The sequence below is a fragment of the Lampris incognitus genome, chromosome 2 (genome assembly GCF_029633865.1).
Source record: "Lampris incognitus isolate fLamInc1 chromosome 2, fLamInc1.hap2, whole genome shotgun sequence".
Taxonomy (NCBI): Eukaryota; Metazoa; Chordata; class Actinopteri; order Lampriformes; family Lampridae; genus Lampris; species Lampris incognitus.
This window is the reverse complement of record NC_079212.1, coordinates 88,677,545-88,695,403: the sequence shown is the minus strand read 5'-3', so window position 1 is coordinate 88,695,403 and position 17,859 is coordinate 88,677,545. Positions and strand designations below refer to the sequence as shown.

Genomic DNA, 17,859 nt, shown 5'->3' with positions numbered 1-17,859 from the left:
CCTGCATGTCCTCCCTCACCACATCCATAAACCTCCTCTTTGGCCTTCCTCTTCTCCTCTTCCCTGGCAGCTCCATATTCAGCATCCTTCCCCGAATATACCCAGCATCTCTCCTCCACACATGTCCAAACCATCTCAATCTTGTCTCTCTTGCTTTGCCTCCAAACCGTCCAACCTGAGCTGTCCCTCTAATATACTCGTTCCTAAGCCTGTCCTTCTTCGTCACTCCCAATGAAAATCTTATCATCTTCATCTCTGCCACCTCCAGCTCCTCTTCCTGTCTTTTCATCAGTGCCACTGTCTCCAGACCATACAACATAGCTGGTCTCACTGCCATCTTGTAAACCTTCCCTTTAACTCTTGCTGGTACCCTCCTGTCACAAATCACTCCTGACAATCTTCTCCACCCACTCCACCCTGCCTGCACTCTCTTCTTCACCTCTCTCCTGCACTCCCCGTTACTTTGGACAGTTGACCCCAAGTATTTAAACTCATCCGCCTTCGTCACCTCCACTCCTTGCATCCTGACCATTCCATTGTCCTCCCTCTCATTCACACATAGGTTTTCCGTCTTGCTCCTACTGACTTTCATTCCTCTTCTCCCCAGTGCATACCTCCACCTCTCCAGGCGCTCCTCCACCTGCACCCTACTCTCACTACAGATCACAATGTCATCTGCAAACTTCATAGTCCGCAGAGACTCCTGCCTGATCTCGTCCGTCAACCTGTCCATCACCGTCGCAAACAAGAGAGGGCTCAGAACCGGTCCAAATGATCCAAATGAGTTCGTCTCATTTTGACAAATGACGCACAAGCACGTGATTGATTTGTGTAATCATGTCGTAACAGAACATGACAGAAAATTGTTTTGGACACAGTGACGGGGACAGAGAATGAGAGAGAGAAATCCACACAAGATTAAGTATGGGCTATGCTCCCCAGCCAGACCAACAGGCCTGACTGTCTTTGGGCTCTTTTGATTTGCTGTTCCTGAGGTTTTCTCTCTCTTTTTTTTGTTGTTGTTGAGTTTTTCCACATCTGAATCAAGGTTCTAAGGATAAAGGGTGTGTCCGTTGCTGCCTGCTTCTACCTGTTTCTCTTGTTATGAACTGAAAACCCCTCTGTGACTGCAACGGTGATTCAGAGCTACATTAATAGACCTGACTAGACTCGGTCCAGTGCAGCTACTTCGTATGAAACGTGGGTGGCTAACAGGAGGGGTCAGAAAGACGCATTAAATTGTGTAAACACAACATCCGTTGCGCGTTGTCCATCTTGGGGGAGAGAGATCCCTCCTCTGCTGCTCTCCCTGAGGGCTCTTCCTAGCTTTTCTCCCTGTTAAAGGGGGTTTTAGGGAGTTGTTCCTTACCGGGTGCGAGGGTCTAAGGGCAGGATGTTGTGTTGCTGTAAAGCCCCCCCCCCCCCCAGGCAAATGTGTAATTTGTGATAACGGGCTACACAAATAAAACTGACTTGACTTGACAGATGGGCAGGGGGTGACTGATTTTGTTCATTTTCACGGTGATCTTGTGACTCTTTGTTCCACGAGATCCGTGCAGCCTCACGCCTTGATGCTCCCCACGACGCCGTCTCTTCCTCGCCAACCTCAGTCTGTCAGGGTCCGCTCGATCCGCACACAGATCCCAATGTTTAATTTGATTTACCTCGCTTGGTAGGCTCGCATTATCGTCACTGGCTTCAGTCTGTATGCAGATGTGAAGATTCTTGTACGCCCAGCCGGTGTTGTCCCGTTCATTTTGAGGGCCCTGGGCTCACGTTGCTTTGGGCGAACCGTAGGATTTTGGGGAGCTGTTTTTGGTAGCTGGGTAGCCGAAGACGCCAAACCCTCTAGTAGGGTCTGGGGTTATACTCCTCTGGGGTGAAATGATAGTCAATTACTACAGCAAATGCTTCAATCTGATACACTTTGAGGTGAAAACTGAGAGGCTGGGTATACCAAAATAAAAGCCCTTCTGTAAACAGTTAAATCATGCAGTGGCATCAGCTAGAAACTCGGAAAGAATTGCAGTTAGCAATTACAGAAATTGTAATTCCCCAACTGCCATGGTGGCGCAGTGGTTAGCGCGGTCGCCTCACAGCAAGAAGGTCCTGGGTTTGAGTCCCAGGGTAGTCCAACCTTGTGGATCGTCCCGGGTTGTCCTCTGTATGGAGTTTGCATGTTCTCCCCGTGTCTGTGTGGGTTTCCTCCGGGTGCTCCAGTTTCCTCCCACAGTCCAAAGACATGTAGGTCAGGTGAATCGGCCGTACTAAATTGTCCCTAGGTGTGAATGAGTGCGTGTGGGCCCTGTGATGGCCTGGCAGCCTGTCCAGGGTGTCTCCCTGCCTGCTGCCTAATGACTGCTGGGATAGGCTCCAGCATCCCCGCCACCCTGAGAGCAGGATAAGCGGTTTGGATAATGGATGCAACTACCAACTCAGTAGTTAGTGCTGCAAAGGTAGCCTTTAAGGTACATAGTGTGTGTGTGTGGGGGGGGTACAAATTCTGCCATATGAGGGGGCCTTATCAAGGGACATTGGGCCCAAGGCACAGTACCACAGAGGTCAACAACAAGATATGGTGTCCCAGGACCACCTTACTTCATTCCTCCTCTTAACACTTATCAAATCAGTCATCTGCATTTGAACCTCCATCATCTACACCGCTGATGTCTTACGATAATCCGTGTTTCTCCACGTCGCCCCTACGTTCCACTTCCTTTTAATTCCTTTAGCTGGGAATAACAATTAATAGCAAGGGAACGTCAGAGGATGGGTAGTCAAAGGGGATTTGAGTAGCTGACATTATCACTTTAGTACTTAGAGTTGGGCTGAGAGGGCTCTGATTTTGTGTCATTGAATTTGAAACGAGCGGCCAGGTTGAGTCCATGCGAGTTCAGTATTACCATGAACATGAATAAATAACGTCCATGTATGTCTTCTGGCGGTTTCTGTTGGTATGCAGAAATCCTTCTTGGGGCTTTCCGTGGCTGTCCGTGCAGACGGTGCAGTTTTAACTGAAGTATTTTGAGCTTTTGCTGCTCTCTGTTGGAGAAGTAAAGCATCATACATGGAGAAAAAGTGTGACCTGCTGGTTCCAGTAAGCCTTGTCTTCTGACAAAAGAGGCGCATCGTTTTCTTAGATTCAAGTAATTACCTTGTCTCTCTTCTTTCCATATAGTGGAGCATAACAGATGCCGGTAACACTTTAGTATGGGGAACGTAGTCACCATTAATTAGGTGCTTATTAGCATGCAAATTAGCAACATATTGGCTCTTAATTGGTCATTATTACGTACTCATTAATGCCTTATTCTGCATGGCCTTATTATACAACCAGTAAGCCATTAACTATGAGTTTTCCCTCTATAACCTCAGAAGTACCTCAGGCTCTAACCAGAGTAGAAAAAGAAGTGGGAGGCCGCGTTGCACAACTGAGCAAGAAGATAAGTACATTAGAGTCTCTAGTTTGAGAAACAGACGCCTCACAGGTCCCCAACTGGCATCTTCATTAAATAGTACCTGTTAGAGCCTGTTTGTGCTGTCCTCTGAAGGGAGTAGTACACACCGGTGTAGGAAATCTTCAATTTCTTAGCAATTTCTCGCATGGAATAGCCTTCATTTCTAAGAACAAGAATAGACTGTCGAGTTTCAGATGAAAGTTCTCTTTTTCTGGCCATTTTGAGCGTTTAATTGACCCCACAAATGTGATGCTCCAGAAACTCAATCTGCTCAAAGAAGTGCCCATCCAACCAATCCAACTTGTGGGAGCTGCTTCTGGAAGCGTGGGGTGCAATTTCTCCAGATTACCTCAACAAATTAACAGCTAGAATGCCAAAGGTCTGCAATGCTGTAATTGCTGCAAATGGAGGATTCTTTGACGAAAGCAAAGTTTGATGTAAAAAAAATCTTATTTCAAATACAAATCATTATTTCTAACCTTGTCAATGTCTTGACTCTATTTTCTATTCATTTCACAACATATGGTGGTGAATAAGTGTGACTTTTCATGGAAAACACGCAATTGTTTGGGTGATCCCAAACTTTTGAACGGTAGTGTATGTGGAACACTGCTCAAACAATCCTGGGGGGGAAAATCATCTGAAAAGATAGGAATACTTCAGTAGGATATTTGAAGAACCATATAGAAATTAAAGTGGAGCATTTATTTTAATTCTTTCATAAGCATCATATAAGATTTGCACTGATAGTGTATTGATAGTTTATCTAGTAATGTCATTGTGGTAACTTATTGGATACATTAATTTTCTATGAAAAAGCAAGAGGAAGTACGTAAGGAAAAGAATGTCACACGCGCCAGTGTCAGGTATGGAAGGCCAAAGTAACAAAAATGGTTTACACGTAACGTCCCGCATTCAAACTCCGCTTTCATACCTCTCAGCCACATATCAAGCTTTGTAGCATAAGATCATTAAATGCAGCAAATACAAGGGAGTAGGGACTTGACCTCAGGTCTCCTTACACGAGAGCTGTACTTTCTTAGCCCGTAGTGGTCTGAGTTTCCTTGTGATGGAGCCACGTTCTGTCATGGGACTTATTGCTCACACAGCATAGGCTCCTATCATGGCTGACGCTGTGGGGAGGAAGATGACAGGTCCAAAAAGTCTAACTGAAGTACAGGCAGTCCCGGGTTACGAACAAGTTCTGTTTTTGAGCCTGTTCTTACGTCGAATTTGTATGTAAATCGGAACAGTTGGGTACAGTTCACATCTAGCATCAGTTAGTCAAATGTTTTTACCTAAAACATCATAAATATAATAATGCAGCCATAATAGATGTAGCTACATTACAGTATTCATAATTGAGAGAGAGAGAATGTGTGTATAGGTATAAAAAAAACTTTAAAGAGACATTTCTTACATTTCAAACTCCCCGCCTGCCACTGTCCCAGGAGCGGGTGGCGACCCCGGTGGGGGCTTGCCTCCCTGGGTAAAGTGAAAAAACGAGGAGCGCGTTTCACCTCTCTCTGAAAGCTTTATTTTTTTCCCCCACTTTCTTTTCCATCATGATTGTTTTCCTTTTATTCAATGCATCACCATCGCTGGGATCAGCTTTATGCTTAGCATTTACAATCAACAAGCTTATTTTTATACAATGTATGTGTTGTGTTTTATGCATACGCCAGTAGGTGGCGCCAATGTATTGATCCCCCTTTTGCGTGTAACATAAATCAGAAGAAGAAAAGAAGAGACTAAGAAACGACTGATCATTACTACTGCGCTCCGTGCTTTACTTACTTACTTATACTTTGTTACTTATACATACACTGCTTACACAACACACATCCAAACATAACAGTATATTTCATTAACCAAGAATCAAATGCTGGATTATAACGGTAACTATTGTAGGTAATCAATTATTTTTATAAACTATACGAGAACCGTGGAAATAATGGGGTAAACACGGCAGGATAAGAGTTGTAGTATACTGTCAATACCACTAGATGGCAGCCTGTGTAACAGGCCACGTTGCCTAAAAGACTACGACACCATGAGATTCTGAAAACCCACAACAATGTCTTGATAAGAAATCAATGGTGTATAATGGACCGTGATCTAGAGTTAAAGGTGTGGTTAAACCCCACAGTAGGTGGCATCAAGCTACAATATAAAAGATAATGTTTTGGACCGGTTGCTTCACTTGCTGCATGGACCAGCTCGGTATATTGTTGTATCCTTTTGTGGATTAGCAACAATAAACCTACTCATATCAGACGTGTAAGTATTGGACATTGATTGACTCTTGAAACTTGATTGATTGACTTTGACCCACGGAGTGTCGAGAGGAAATTCTCTCACAAGACCCACCCCTTTTAGAAGGCTGACTATAGCTATGGACATAGCCTCACGAAGCCAGACTAGATCTTGCAAGCTCAGTTCAGTCCACTATGATATATTAGCCTGCAAAGGATCCATTGAGAATTGATTTCGGCCACGCAGCTGGAAGCCAGAACAATCAATGAACTATGGGAAGGGTTTAGATGATGACTTAAAAATTATAACATGATTTAAAAGGGAGAACAGTGGCTCTGCTAGGACAACTTAGCACCAATGCTGCAATAGAATTAGCTTCATCAGACATTTACAAAGCTGTCAAGAATTGTGTACTGACATACATAGTAACAAGCTGCATGACCTGCTAGCTAGCAACAGTGATGTTTATCACTAGCAGACCATCCACCCATCCATCCACCCATCCATCCACTATCCAAACTGCTCATCCTGCTGTAAGGGTCGCGGGGATGCTGGAGCCTATCCCCGCAGTCAATGGGCGGCAGGCGGGGAGACACCCTGGACAGGCCGCCAGGCACACACACACACACACACACACACACACACACACACACACACACACACACACACACACACACACACACACACACACACAATTTAGTTTTGACGAGTCACCTGACCTACATGTCTTTGGACTGTGGGAGGAAACCGGAGCCCCCGGAGGAAACCCACGCAGACACGGGGAGAACATGCAAACTCCACACAGAGGACGACCCGGGCCGGGACGACCCGCAAGGTTGGACTACCCCGGGGCTCGAACCCAGGACCTTCTTGCTGTGAGGTGACTGGGCCACTGCGCCACCGTGCCGCCCACTAGCAGACCACTGCACGTGGAAACGTTGAGCGTCATGGGGTGCGTGGCTCTGACTAATTACAGGACGATCCAATCACCTGCAAAGTAATTTTAGTCTATGTAAATTAAGGACGTCCTCACCAAACACGTGCTTAACGCGACCTGCCAGACCACAAGGAGCAAAGCAACGTTTGCGGACTGGCTTTGCGAGGCTATCTCGGATGCAGAGCTTGTTTGAATTACAAAGGAGACTCGTAAGTGTCCCATGAAGTGCTCAGGTCAGCATCTCACATGTACGCAATATGGCAGCTATCCGAATCAGAACCAGAACCAGAACACTTCATTCATCCCCGAGGGGAAATTGGGTTCTACTACTGTAAACTACTAATAAGACACGTTAGCCCCTAGCTAACGGGTCTGACCCTTAAGCCGAGCGGTCAGCGATGTCGCCTTGTGGCGCGGTACACCTCGTATCGAATCCCGCACCGGGCAAGAAAATAACCGGTCACACTACAGACACTCACGCTCTAGTAAGAAAAGAACTAACAAGATACAAGAAAACAGAAACAAAGAGAGTAGTTATAGACATGTTATTTAGCTTCTTTTGGGGGGGGGGCGTTGTCGTCGCGCGAAGGCGTGACGCGTAAAGGCTCTTTCGGGTCTTCCGGCGCTCCGTAGCGGCGCGTGCGGAGTGGTGACGTGTCTCTCCGGCGCTCCGCTCCGCGCTCCTCCTCCTCCTTCGCCGGCGGCGGCAGCAGCAGCAGCAGCAGACGCGCCAGTGGCAACTTCTCTTTTTTCTGCTGAAGGCTTTAAAGCCTGTGTGGCGTGAACACCCGACGGAGAGGAGTGCGCATAGGCCGACACCGAGGATACCATGGGGAGTGAGTATCATTATATTAGCACCGGGGGGGGGGTGGTCGAGTTAATTCAACGGCTCACTGGGCATGTTTTACACGTTAGCCTTGGACCAGCTTAGGTTGTGTGTGCAACGTCAGCCGCTAGCTAGCTGCTAGCTAGTTTTGCGCCGCTCCGATCGGGGGGGGGGGCAGCGAGGATTTTCGGGGATTTCTGTTTTTAAAAAACCAGTCAGCGAAGTGATCATGAGCCGCGTGTGTACCCCCCCTCTCTCTCTCTTTGTGTGGCCATGTATGTGTACGAGCCCTTCGCTGGACGGTAGAGCTAGCTTGTTCGCTAAACGGCTAGCCACTCATTCAAAGGCACTGACAGCTTAGTGATGACGACGCATAACAAAACCCGACTGCTCTTGAGCCCCCCTTCGCTCCCAGCTCGCCGTCTCTCCCCCTACAGGGAGCCCCGTCGGCAGCCGTGCGTGTCGCCATTCACAACGTGGCTCTTTGCCCTGCGTGTGTGTGCGTGTGTGTGTGCAAATGATATTTCTCACGCAGAAAGTTCAGTTGGTGATGTGCAACTTGTAACTCTCAGTCAAGTCCGTCCCCCATTCGTGCCACGTCCCCCCCCAACACTTGCACGACTCTGTCGAGTGGCTCCCGTTGCTTTTAACTTAATGCCGGTTTGTTTATTGATTTCCAGTAAAATTTTTGGAGGTGATTAAGCCATTCTGTGCGGTGTTGCCCGAGATCCAGAAGCCCGAGAGAAAGGTGTGTATTTTATGGACCTGCATTCCTTCTGACTTGTAATGGTGAATGCATGAACAAGCATGGCCTTCTCTGGCCCGCTCTTATATTTGGCTTTTAATCAACCCGAATTCGTCTCAACCGCAGATCCAGTTCAGAGAAAAGGTGCTATGGACAGCCATCACTCTATTCATCTTCCTGGTTTGCTGCCAGGTAAGTGTGACCAGTGGTTCTTATCAGTGTTCCCACCAGCGCATTGATTACGCCGCAGCCAATTCAGTCGTTTGAGGCACACAGGTTTGGACTTTTTGCAATGGCTTATGTAAAGACAGAGGGTTATTCTCCAAGGTGGTGGTATTGGAGAACCAATTCAACTAACCACTGCTTAAGGTACACGTTCCAAGCCTGTTCCGTACGGCACCGTTTTATTCCCACAACGCCACCTTGATTGTACCACCTGCAAGGTTAGCTCTACAATGACACCAAGAACATGTAGGGTGTGTGTTTTTAATCCAAATATCAAAATTTCCAAATTTTACAGTTGTGGGATTGTGTTTGAGTTTCCGTTTATGGCATATCTCTATTAGCTGGTCTTTGAGTTTAAGTTTGCACCACCCGAGGACCTTCAAGGAGAGTATTTTCCTTGCAGTGAGGGAAGCGTAGTTTACTTTGGAGAAATTCACAAGTGCTGAACCATGAAACTTTCAACACCCTTCTCACTGTGCGGAAACTCTTTTCCCCAGATCCCGCTGTTTGGGATCATGTCCTCAGACTCTGCAGACCCTTTCTATTGGATGAGAGTTATTCTGGCCTCCAACAGAGGTACTTTTCCAAATGTTGTGTGCAATGGAAAGGCAAATTGCATGTCTTCTTTCCTGCTGGTTTTTCCTAACTCAAGTGTTTCCTCTCCAGGTACGCTGATGGAGCTGGGCATCTCGCCCATTGTCACCTCAGGCCTCATAATGCAGCTGTTGGCTGGAGCTAAGATCATTGAAGTGGGAGACACCCCAAAAGACAGAGCCCTCTTCAACGGAGCACAGAAATGTAGGGTCATCGTCATTGCATCGTACTGTGTAAATCTGTGCTTAGGATGTATGGTCTTTGTGTATTTGTGTGTCTCTAACACCACATAATGATTTTCAGTATTTGGCATGATCATCACCATCGGCCAGGCCATTGTGTATGTGATGACTGGCATGTATGGGGACCCCTCAGAGATGGGTGCTGGGATCTGTCTACTAATCATCATTCAGGTGAGACCACCAAGATCTTTTCCCATCCCCTTCATATCCCTTCTTCAAACCCAAAGTGTCTGTTTCAGAACTGATCTTTGCATATAAAGTTGGGTATTGTTGTGTAATTGTGATCAGCTCTTAATTATGAGACAAGAGGACTGGCCAGTGGCTGCTGTTTTTGACCATATGTGGAGCACATGAAATGGCAGCCTAAAACCAAACCCACCACAATATTTCAAGCTCTAACTCTGTTTATGTTTCTACTGCTATGAAAATCCAGTATCCCCAATGGGATGAATTTTTGCTGCAAGGGAACATCAAATAGACTGATGTCTTTTTTGTTTTTTTTTAAATATATATTTTGGTCCCTTACTCACTATCTGCAGTAACTGCTTGGATTTTGGAAAGCGTTTGCACAAGCAGATTCCTAATATTTTCTTCATCAGAGATATTCTAATGTGCACAAATGCAGCCTGTTGCATCATAACTAATCTAAATAAGGCTTGAGCTCATGAGGGGAGTCTGTTCTACAGTTTTTACAGTGATTGTAAACTACAAACAAATATATTATCATAGATTCTTTTGGTTATTGCCCAACTCTAATGGCAGTGGTCTGTGATGTGATCAGTGCCGAAATGCCAGAGATCCACATGTAGAATAAACAGGACGAGCACAAAACCTAGTGTGTGGCTGGACCGTGTATGGTCAATGTTGGAAATCGTGGACAGTTTGTTGAAGGAATAGTCAGTGGTAGTGTCTATGATGTGAATTCCTGGATATTAAGAGATCATCTGCAGTTTTCTGTAGTGGTCTCAGTAATATTTGTTGTTAAAGTATACTGAAGTAGCATATCACATGACACATGATTAAGCTACATTCGCATAAAAGACTATAAATGCAGTTGCAAGAACAATACTTTCCACTCATATCTTGGGATGTTTTCTTTGAAGAGAACTTAATTTAATTGAAATTATAACTATTCTAATTATGTCAAGTCAAGCCAAGTTTATTTATATAGCACATTTAAAACAACCACAGTTGAGTGAAAGTGCTGCACAAGCTTGAAATACAATATAAAATAAGTGAAACTTATGAATATAAAAATATATGTAAAGAAGACATAATAAAATAAAGAATATAAAATGTAAACAATAAAACATAAGAGTATATTTGCACAATAAAATCACGGTGTCAAGTTCAGCTTGAATTGAATGCCAGTGAGAAGAGGTAGGTCTTTAACAAAGGTTTAAAAGTCTATGGTCTAAGTCCGCGGTGGCGTAGCGGTCTAAGCATCGGCTTGGTGTCGATGCAGTTGCCCACTGGGGACTGGGGTTCGCGCCCCGGTCTCGTCAGATCCGACTATGGCCGGACTCGGTGAAGCAGCAATCATTGGCAACGCTGTCTTCGGGAGGGGGGTGGAGTCGGCTTGTGTTCGTCATGTGAATGCGTCTCTGTGTGTGTCGGAAAAACAGTGGTTCGGCTTGGATTCGCCTTGTCACGAAAGTGGGGAGGCGCTTTCCTTCGAGACTGCCGGCCGGAGAGATGCAGTTGGCGAACGCATGCAATACGAGGGTGGGTGTTTGAATTAAAATAGGGATCAATTGGCCACTAAATTGGGAGAAAAAAGGGAAAAATCAGAAATAAATTTATAAAAAAAAAAAAAAAAGTCTATGGTCTGAGCAGATCTTATGAGTACTGGTAAGTTCTTCCAGAGATCAGGGGCAGCCACTGCAGAGACTCTGTCACCCCTATTCTTAAACCTGGATCTGGGAACATGTAGGAGCATCCGGTTTGTTGGCCTGAGTGCTCTGACTGGTGTATGATGATGTAGCAGCTCAGATAGATAAGGTGGTGCCGGCCCATTTAAAAACTTAAAAACAAGTAATACAGTCTTAAACTGGATCCTAAAACAGACAGGAAGCCAGTGGAGGGAGGCCAGTACAGGCGTTATGTGATCACGTCGTTTCTTTCCTGTCAGAAGGCGAGCAGCTGCATTTTGTACAAGCCGCAGGCGACGACTGAAGCGACGAATGTGTTAACCCCCCTCCTCTTTCATCTGTTTCTGTCTGCGGATGTCTCTCGTTTTTCTAAGACTCCCTCTGTACTGACGGGCGAATTCACAAAGAATGGATTGCGGCCGCTGATGGCACCATTAATTGTGCATCACTTGAAACCCCTATCTGCCCCGTCTCAAGGTCTGATTCACAAAAGATCCTGCACTAATGATATTACAGAACAAACACGCCCATAACGTTTTGCAGCCGAGTGCAGTTTGCCCTTGTTTTGCATCTGATTGCGACTACCTGTGTAGCAAAGTATAGATAGTGGCTTTACGCCAAGAACGCAGTAGGCAGGTTCAGTGTCATCGTTGATGTCATCAAGCGCAGCAAGAATTGTTTGAGCTGGCGACCTGTGTCTGTGAAGGATTCAGTCTCAGTTAAATCAAAGGGTGATGTTCTCCTTCGAAATATCCGCTCACGAGCACGCCTGGCGTGACGACGCCTTCGCCTGGCTGCAGTCGCTGCTGCCGTGATCACTGGAGAGTCAGTTACCACCAGCTCTCTGAACACGCTAGTAATACTCACCCTAACTGTATGTGGCTTTTAGCACTGCCGTTTGTGAATCAGACTTTTTTTTTTGCATTGACGCTCATTTGCATAGAAAGGGGCCAATTTTGTGCCAAATGTATGCATATTCTTTCATTTATATACCTGCACATAGCACCGGAGCACCGAGAACCTATATGCTGGGCAGCACAGTTAGGGTGTGTGGCACCTTTTGCAGGCGCTTTGAGAATTAAAAAGTTTCTTTTTGTCTCATTTGTGAAGGTTTAGCAGCCGCAAAAGCTGCACAGTCCTTTTGTGGATCCACCAGGGAGTGTTTCGACAGAGTGGTTGTAATTTGGGGAGCTTTAACTGTGAGCTCGCCCTCATGCCGCTCGGCGCTTGGTCGTGTAACTTCAGTGACGTTGTTGGTCACCTGATACAGCAGCCCAATCTGGTCAAGCATGGTCACTGTCAGCCAGCCATTTGTAGGGCGGCTGGCCCGCTGGTCCGGTCCAGCCAAAAATGTAGTCTGCAGAAGACTCATTTCACTGACCTTCAGAAGGTTTAGATTTCATTTTACACAAGACCTTCCCTGCACCGAATATAGATTAGCCTTGGAAAAAATTTTACACAACCCTTTTCTCCACAAACATGATTTTTGAGGGGGCGGGTTTTCCCCTCTTTTTCTCCCCAAATTTATCTGGCCAGTTACCCCACTTTTCCGAGCCGTCCCGGTCGCTTCTCCACCCCCTCTGCCGATACGGGCAGGGTTGCAGACTACCACATGCCTCCTCCCATACATGTGGAGTCGCCAGCCACTTCTTTTCACCTGACAGTGAGGAGTTTCACCAGGGGGCATAGTGCATGGGAAGATCACATTATTCTCCCCAGTCCCCCCCTTTCCCCCGAACAGCCGCCCTGATCGACCAGAGGAGGCACTAGTACAGTGACCAGGACACGCCCACATCCGGGCGCAGACACGGCCAATTGTGTCTGTGAGGACGCCCGACCAAGCTGGAGGTAACACGGGGATTCGAACCAGTGATCCCCGTGTTGGCAGGCAACGGAATAGACTGCTACGCTACCCGGACGCCCCACAAATATGATTTTTAATGGCGTTCAGTACTGCATAACAGATTAAGAGGGAAGAAAACTAGGGATGCACTGGTATACATTTCTCACTGCCAATACCAATTCAGAGTATGACTTGAGTACCGGCCGATGCCGAGTACCAATCTGATCCATTACTTTTCTGAACAGCCCAGACTTAGGCCATTAGTTTGGGGTCAATGGGCAAAATAATTTGAGATAAAAAAAAAAAATTTTTTTTCACCATTACAGAAGTACAGACTTCCACATGCAAAACAATACAGTAAATCGGGCCATTTTGCTTTTATTTATGATATTTTACTCGTGGTTTTGGTAATGGATTTTAGTCTCTGGTAAAATCTTTGATACTAATACTTCAGATCTTCTGATGCGTAGCCGTATTCTACTGCAAGGAAGACAGTCAGTTAAAAAAGCTTGCTCCTTGTTCACTGTTGAAGAGCATTCGTGGACTTTACCGCACAACGTCAGGCATGGTCTTAAAGCCTGTAGATGGAGGTAATTTTATAACTTAAATCCCACTGAGATGCAACAAACGCTGTATTTCGGTCATTTTAAAGTCTCACTGGAGGCATTTGGTATCTGGTTGGTTGCAAACAAAATCTATTATTATTTAGCAGTGGCTCTTAACTACAGCCCCCCCCCCCCAGTAGTACTGGTTTTCCATTCTGGCATTCCAGTTATCTAATCAGGAAGTTTTAGACCTGGCACAACAGGTGAACATAATTTAACCACCTGGCAGAGCATGAAAGTTGCTGTACTGGGTTCGCCAACGTCCAGATTTGAGAGGCACTGCCAGCTTAGCATCAGAAAACTGCTTTTGGAGCGTGCTCAGCCGTATCAAGAAGATCTGGCAAGAGCAGCTGAGACTTCTTCAGTATATTTCGAATTTGGGAGTAAATAAACAATCGAGAGTTGGAATTGAAGGCTACCGGTCTTTCTTTTATAACAGGAAATGCAAATTCCATGGCTTATTGGCAAATAAACATTTTGCATGACTACCTCAGTACTTTGACAACTCACTCAAAAATGGCTGTATTGCATGGGATTGTAGAACGTCTCTGCTCTTCCCATAGCTGTTTGTGGCAGGGCTGATTGTGCTGCTGCTGGATGAGTTGCTCCAAAAGGGCTATGGCCTGGGTTCTGGTATCTCTCTGTTCATCGCCACCAACATCTGCGAGACCATTGTCTGGAAGGCCTTTAGCCCCACCACTGTTAACACTGGCAGAGGTAAGAAACCCAGCAGTGTGTTGGCTAGCTGGAAAACCTTTGGTTGCGGGAGAAGCCCGTTGAACTACAGACGTGTTGCTGACTTTTGTGATTGTCTTTGTTTGTAGGCACTGAGTTTGAGGGAGCCATCATCGCTCTCTTCCACCTGCTTGCAACACGGTCAGACAAAGTGCGGGCTCTGAGGGAAGCCTTCTACAGACAGAACCTGCCCAACCTCATGAATCTCATTGCTACAGTATTTGTGTTTGCTGTGGTGATATACTTCCAGGTCAGTCCCTCTCCTTTGCTGATATGCAGTTTATCACACAGGGCTGCAAAGTTGGGAGATGCTAGTGAGTGAGGGGAGCAGGATAATGTTCTGAGCTATTAACGGCTAGGTTACTGACGTTAACTCCTCTCTTGCTTTTCTTTTCAGGGCTTCAGGGTAGATCTGCCAATCAAGTCGGCTCGCTACCGTGGTCAGTACAATACCTATCCCATCAAGCTCTTCTATACCTCCAACATTCCCATCATCCTGCAGTCTGCCCTGGTGTCCAACTTGTACGTGATCTCCCAGATGCTCTCCACACGCTTCAGTGGCAATTTCCTGGTCAATCTGCTTGGAACCTGGTCTGTAAGTACATATCTAATCGGTGCATTAGTGCTTTTCAAACAGCACAGTTTAACGCAGGTCGTCAAAACTGTCTCGTTCTACCGAATGATTTTTATCATGTTAACCTTATATCATTATTTATTAAATGCTCTGGAAGTACAAAGTATGGCCTTATTGGCTGCCAAAAAGGGATCTGGTCTCTAGTTGCTTTAGCAGTGCAGTGATCTACAATACTTATGTGTCAAGCCATGAATGTTTGTACAGCAACAAACTTGTTTTCTAAGAAAAAAACCACATTACTTAAAGTTTAAAGATGCAAACCACTCAGCGGTGCACCTATTTACCTTCATCGATTTCACTTGTACATCATATCAACTCAAATTAATTCAGTAGTGGATTACAGAGGGAAAACTTAGACCTGGCTGCGATTTTAGAACCACTACATTATTCAGAAAACATGCCAGAACTTAGTTTGTCAAAGAAACGCATGAATAATTGTTTAATTGATAAAGCTGTTTTCTAGCTCCTTGAAGCTTCTTTGTTCTGAATTTGTAGGACACGTCCTCCGGCGGTCCAGCTCGTGCCTACCCCGTGGGTGGGCTGTGTTACTATCTCTCTCCGCCCGAGTCATTCGGATCCGTCTTAGAAGATCCAATTCATGCCTTCATCTATATTGCGTTCATGTTGGGATCGTGTGCCTTTTTCTCCAAGACCTGGATTGAGGTCTCGGGCTCTTCAGCTAAAGATGTAAGTTCTGCTGCGGAGATGTTCATAAACGGTTCTGTATTGGCTGATGATCCAAAATACTTTCAGAGTTGGCCAAGGAAGAGACCTGTATACCTGAGCTCTTTTTTTCTTTTTTAATTTAATTTTCAGGTAGCTAAACAGCTGAAGGAGCAGCAGATGGTGATGAGAGGACACAGAGAAACCTCGATGGTCCATGAACTCAACAGGTATGAGCGAAACTAACTTATTTATGGATTAGTGTTCCTTCTTTAGAGGAGATGCACCTTAATGATTCTTGTGGAAACATGGAGTTGCTGCAGCTGCATAAAGAGGATCTAAATCTAAACCGTAAAGATAAAATCTAATAAATATATAAATGTACAATATAAGAAGGGGGGGGCAATCCATAGTAAGATTGTAAACATCAAAGTACACCATACTTCATGTGAGATGGAACACTCAAACTTTTGACTAAGCTGTTTCAGAAGACAAAAAGGTGCGTGCCTGTGGAACATTTAAAACTTGCAGCATGACTTGAACAATACTGGAATAGTTTTTCATATACACTGATTGAGTTACTGTAACATATAAAAAAACTCTTAACATTTCTATTAGTTTTCCTTTGTGAAATTCATTTTACTAAATGCCACCTGAATATTTTTTGTTATGCGTTCTAGGTACATCCCCACTGCTGCTGCCTTCGGTGGACTCTGTATCGGTGGTCTTTCGGTGATGGCTGATTTCTTGGGGGCCATTGGCTCTGGTACTGGTATTTTGTTGGCCGTCACCATCATCTATCAGTACTTTGAGATCTTTGTGAAAGAGCAGAGTGAAGTGGGCAGTATGGGAGCCCTGCTCTTTTAGGAAAGCCAACATTCTCACAGGACCATTCAGTACTCATGGACCAGCACTGACCCACTTCCGCCAGGTTTGCTGTTATTTTTACATCACTGTCAATGGCTTGCACCATTGGGCTCTCCAGTTTCAGGCTGTTTCCTCTAGTTTCCTCCTCCCCTCAAATGGCCTTCAGGGATTACAGCTGAACTTGGATGTGGCAAGTTTGGTGGGACTTCAACTTGACATTCACAACCCCTTAGGTTCCACCTTTTCTTACGCATAATAAAATGACTTGCATATCAGGTTTTAGTTCACCTGTTGTGTTTGTTTGTTTTTTTTTATAACTCGAGGTTTGGTTAAGCTCCTGGTGATTCCTGTAAAAGCTTCATTTGCATCTGAAATGATGAGGTGGACAGCAAGCGGAGGTGACGCTGTAGCTTAGTCTGTTTTCAGACTCACCACAGTTCTCCAGAATACAGGCGTACTAGACTTCGACAAGGGTGGTCCCCCCCCCCCCCGCTGGACTTCTTTCATACCAGCCACAACAGTATGTGAAATAACATTTGAGGTTTCGCTTGTAAACCTTAAATCTCCTTTGCCTGGTGTGAAGAGAGCTCACTTTATACCTTTACTGTACCAATATGCTCAACTTTATCGTTTTATTTTCGGTTATCTTAACGTGCATATCATGGGTAGGTGCATACCGGAGAGTGAAATGTAAGAAATGTAATCAGGTATTTTGGCCTGAATTGTGACCTTGTTTGGAAACTACTATTTGAACCGGGTCTGTAAGTGGTTGACAAGAGGACATAATTTGTGGTCCAGTTGTCAAAAGAAATTGTATACTGCTTTTTTAATGTGTACATTGCAACAGTCCTCCAGTGAACCACTGTAAACACAAAGTCCTTACAGTAGAAATGTATGGCATTTCCAAGCAGTGGCAGTATTAACTAGTTAACCACATTCATTCTTGTTACCTGCAAAGACTGAATGTGGTGGTTGTTGTTTTTTTGTTTTTTTTATTTGTCTGCTTTAAGCAGAATTGCATCGAACACATTTTCACAGTACAGACTCTGATTTTCTGTATATAAGCCATGCATCACTTTGAATACATCGAAAGTGTAAAATAATAATGTCTTTTTTGAATATGTACAAATGTATTCCTGGAAGAAGAAAAAAAAACATTCGCAATAAACCATATTTTGGGGAAAATGTTGAATCCCGACTTTTCAAAGTATCGTGTTGAACATGAATTATTTGCCTGCCTAATATGATGAAGATGCTCACATGTAAGATATGATGAAGATGCTCACATATAAGATATGATTGTTGTGCACTGATCGGACGGCTGTCTTCACCTCTGTGCAGCTTCTGTTAGACTGCGG

General features: G+C 45.1%; 1 protein-coding gene across 1 annotated transcript; it reads left to right on the top strand.

The window, feature by feature from the left end:
• Positions 1 to 7,306: 7,306 nt before the first annotated feature.
• On the top strand, positions 7,307 to 17,686 carry LOC130106745 (protein transport protein Sec61 subunit alpha-like 1). Its single transcript, XM_056272979.1, has 12 exons — positions 7,307 to 7,487; positions 8,158 to 8,225; positions 8,349 to 8,414; positions 8,945 to 9,023; positions 9,114 to 9,245; positions 9,345 to 9,454; positions 14,166 to 14,319; positions 14,427 to 14,587; positions 14,735 to 14,932; positions 15,467 to 15,658; positions 15,788 to 15,864; positions 16,315 to 17,686. The coding sequence occupies exons 1-12, from the start codon at positions 7,481 to 7,483 to the stop codon at positions 16,499 to 16,501; spliced, it is 1,431 nt and encodes a 476-aa protein (XP_056128954.1). The 5' UTR covers positions 7,307 to 7,480; the 3' UTR covers positions 16,502 to 17,686.
• Positions 17,687 to 17,859: the final 173 nt, after the last annotated feature.

Excerpts from the sequence above, each read along its gene's own strand:
- LOC130106745 (XM_056272979.1), top strand. Across the intron at positions 8,415-8,944 it reads TCTTCCTGGTTTGCTGCCAG|ATCCCGCTGTTTGGGATCAT; the intron begins GTAAGTGTGACC and ends TCTTTTCCCCAG. Across the intron at positions 9,246-9,344 it reads CTTCAACGGAGCACAGAAAT|TATTTGGCATGATCATCACC; the intron begins GTAGGGTCATCG and ends AATGATTTTCAG.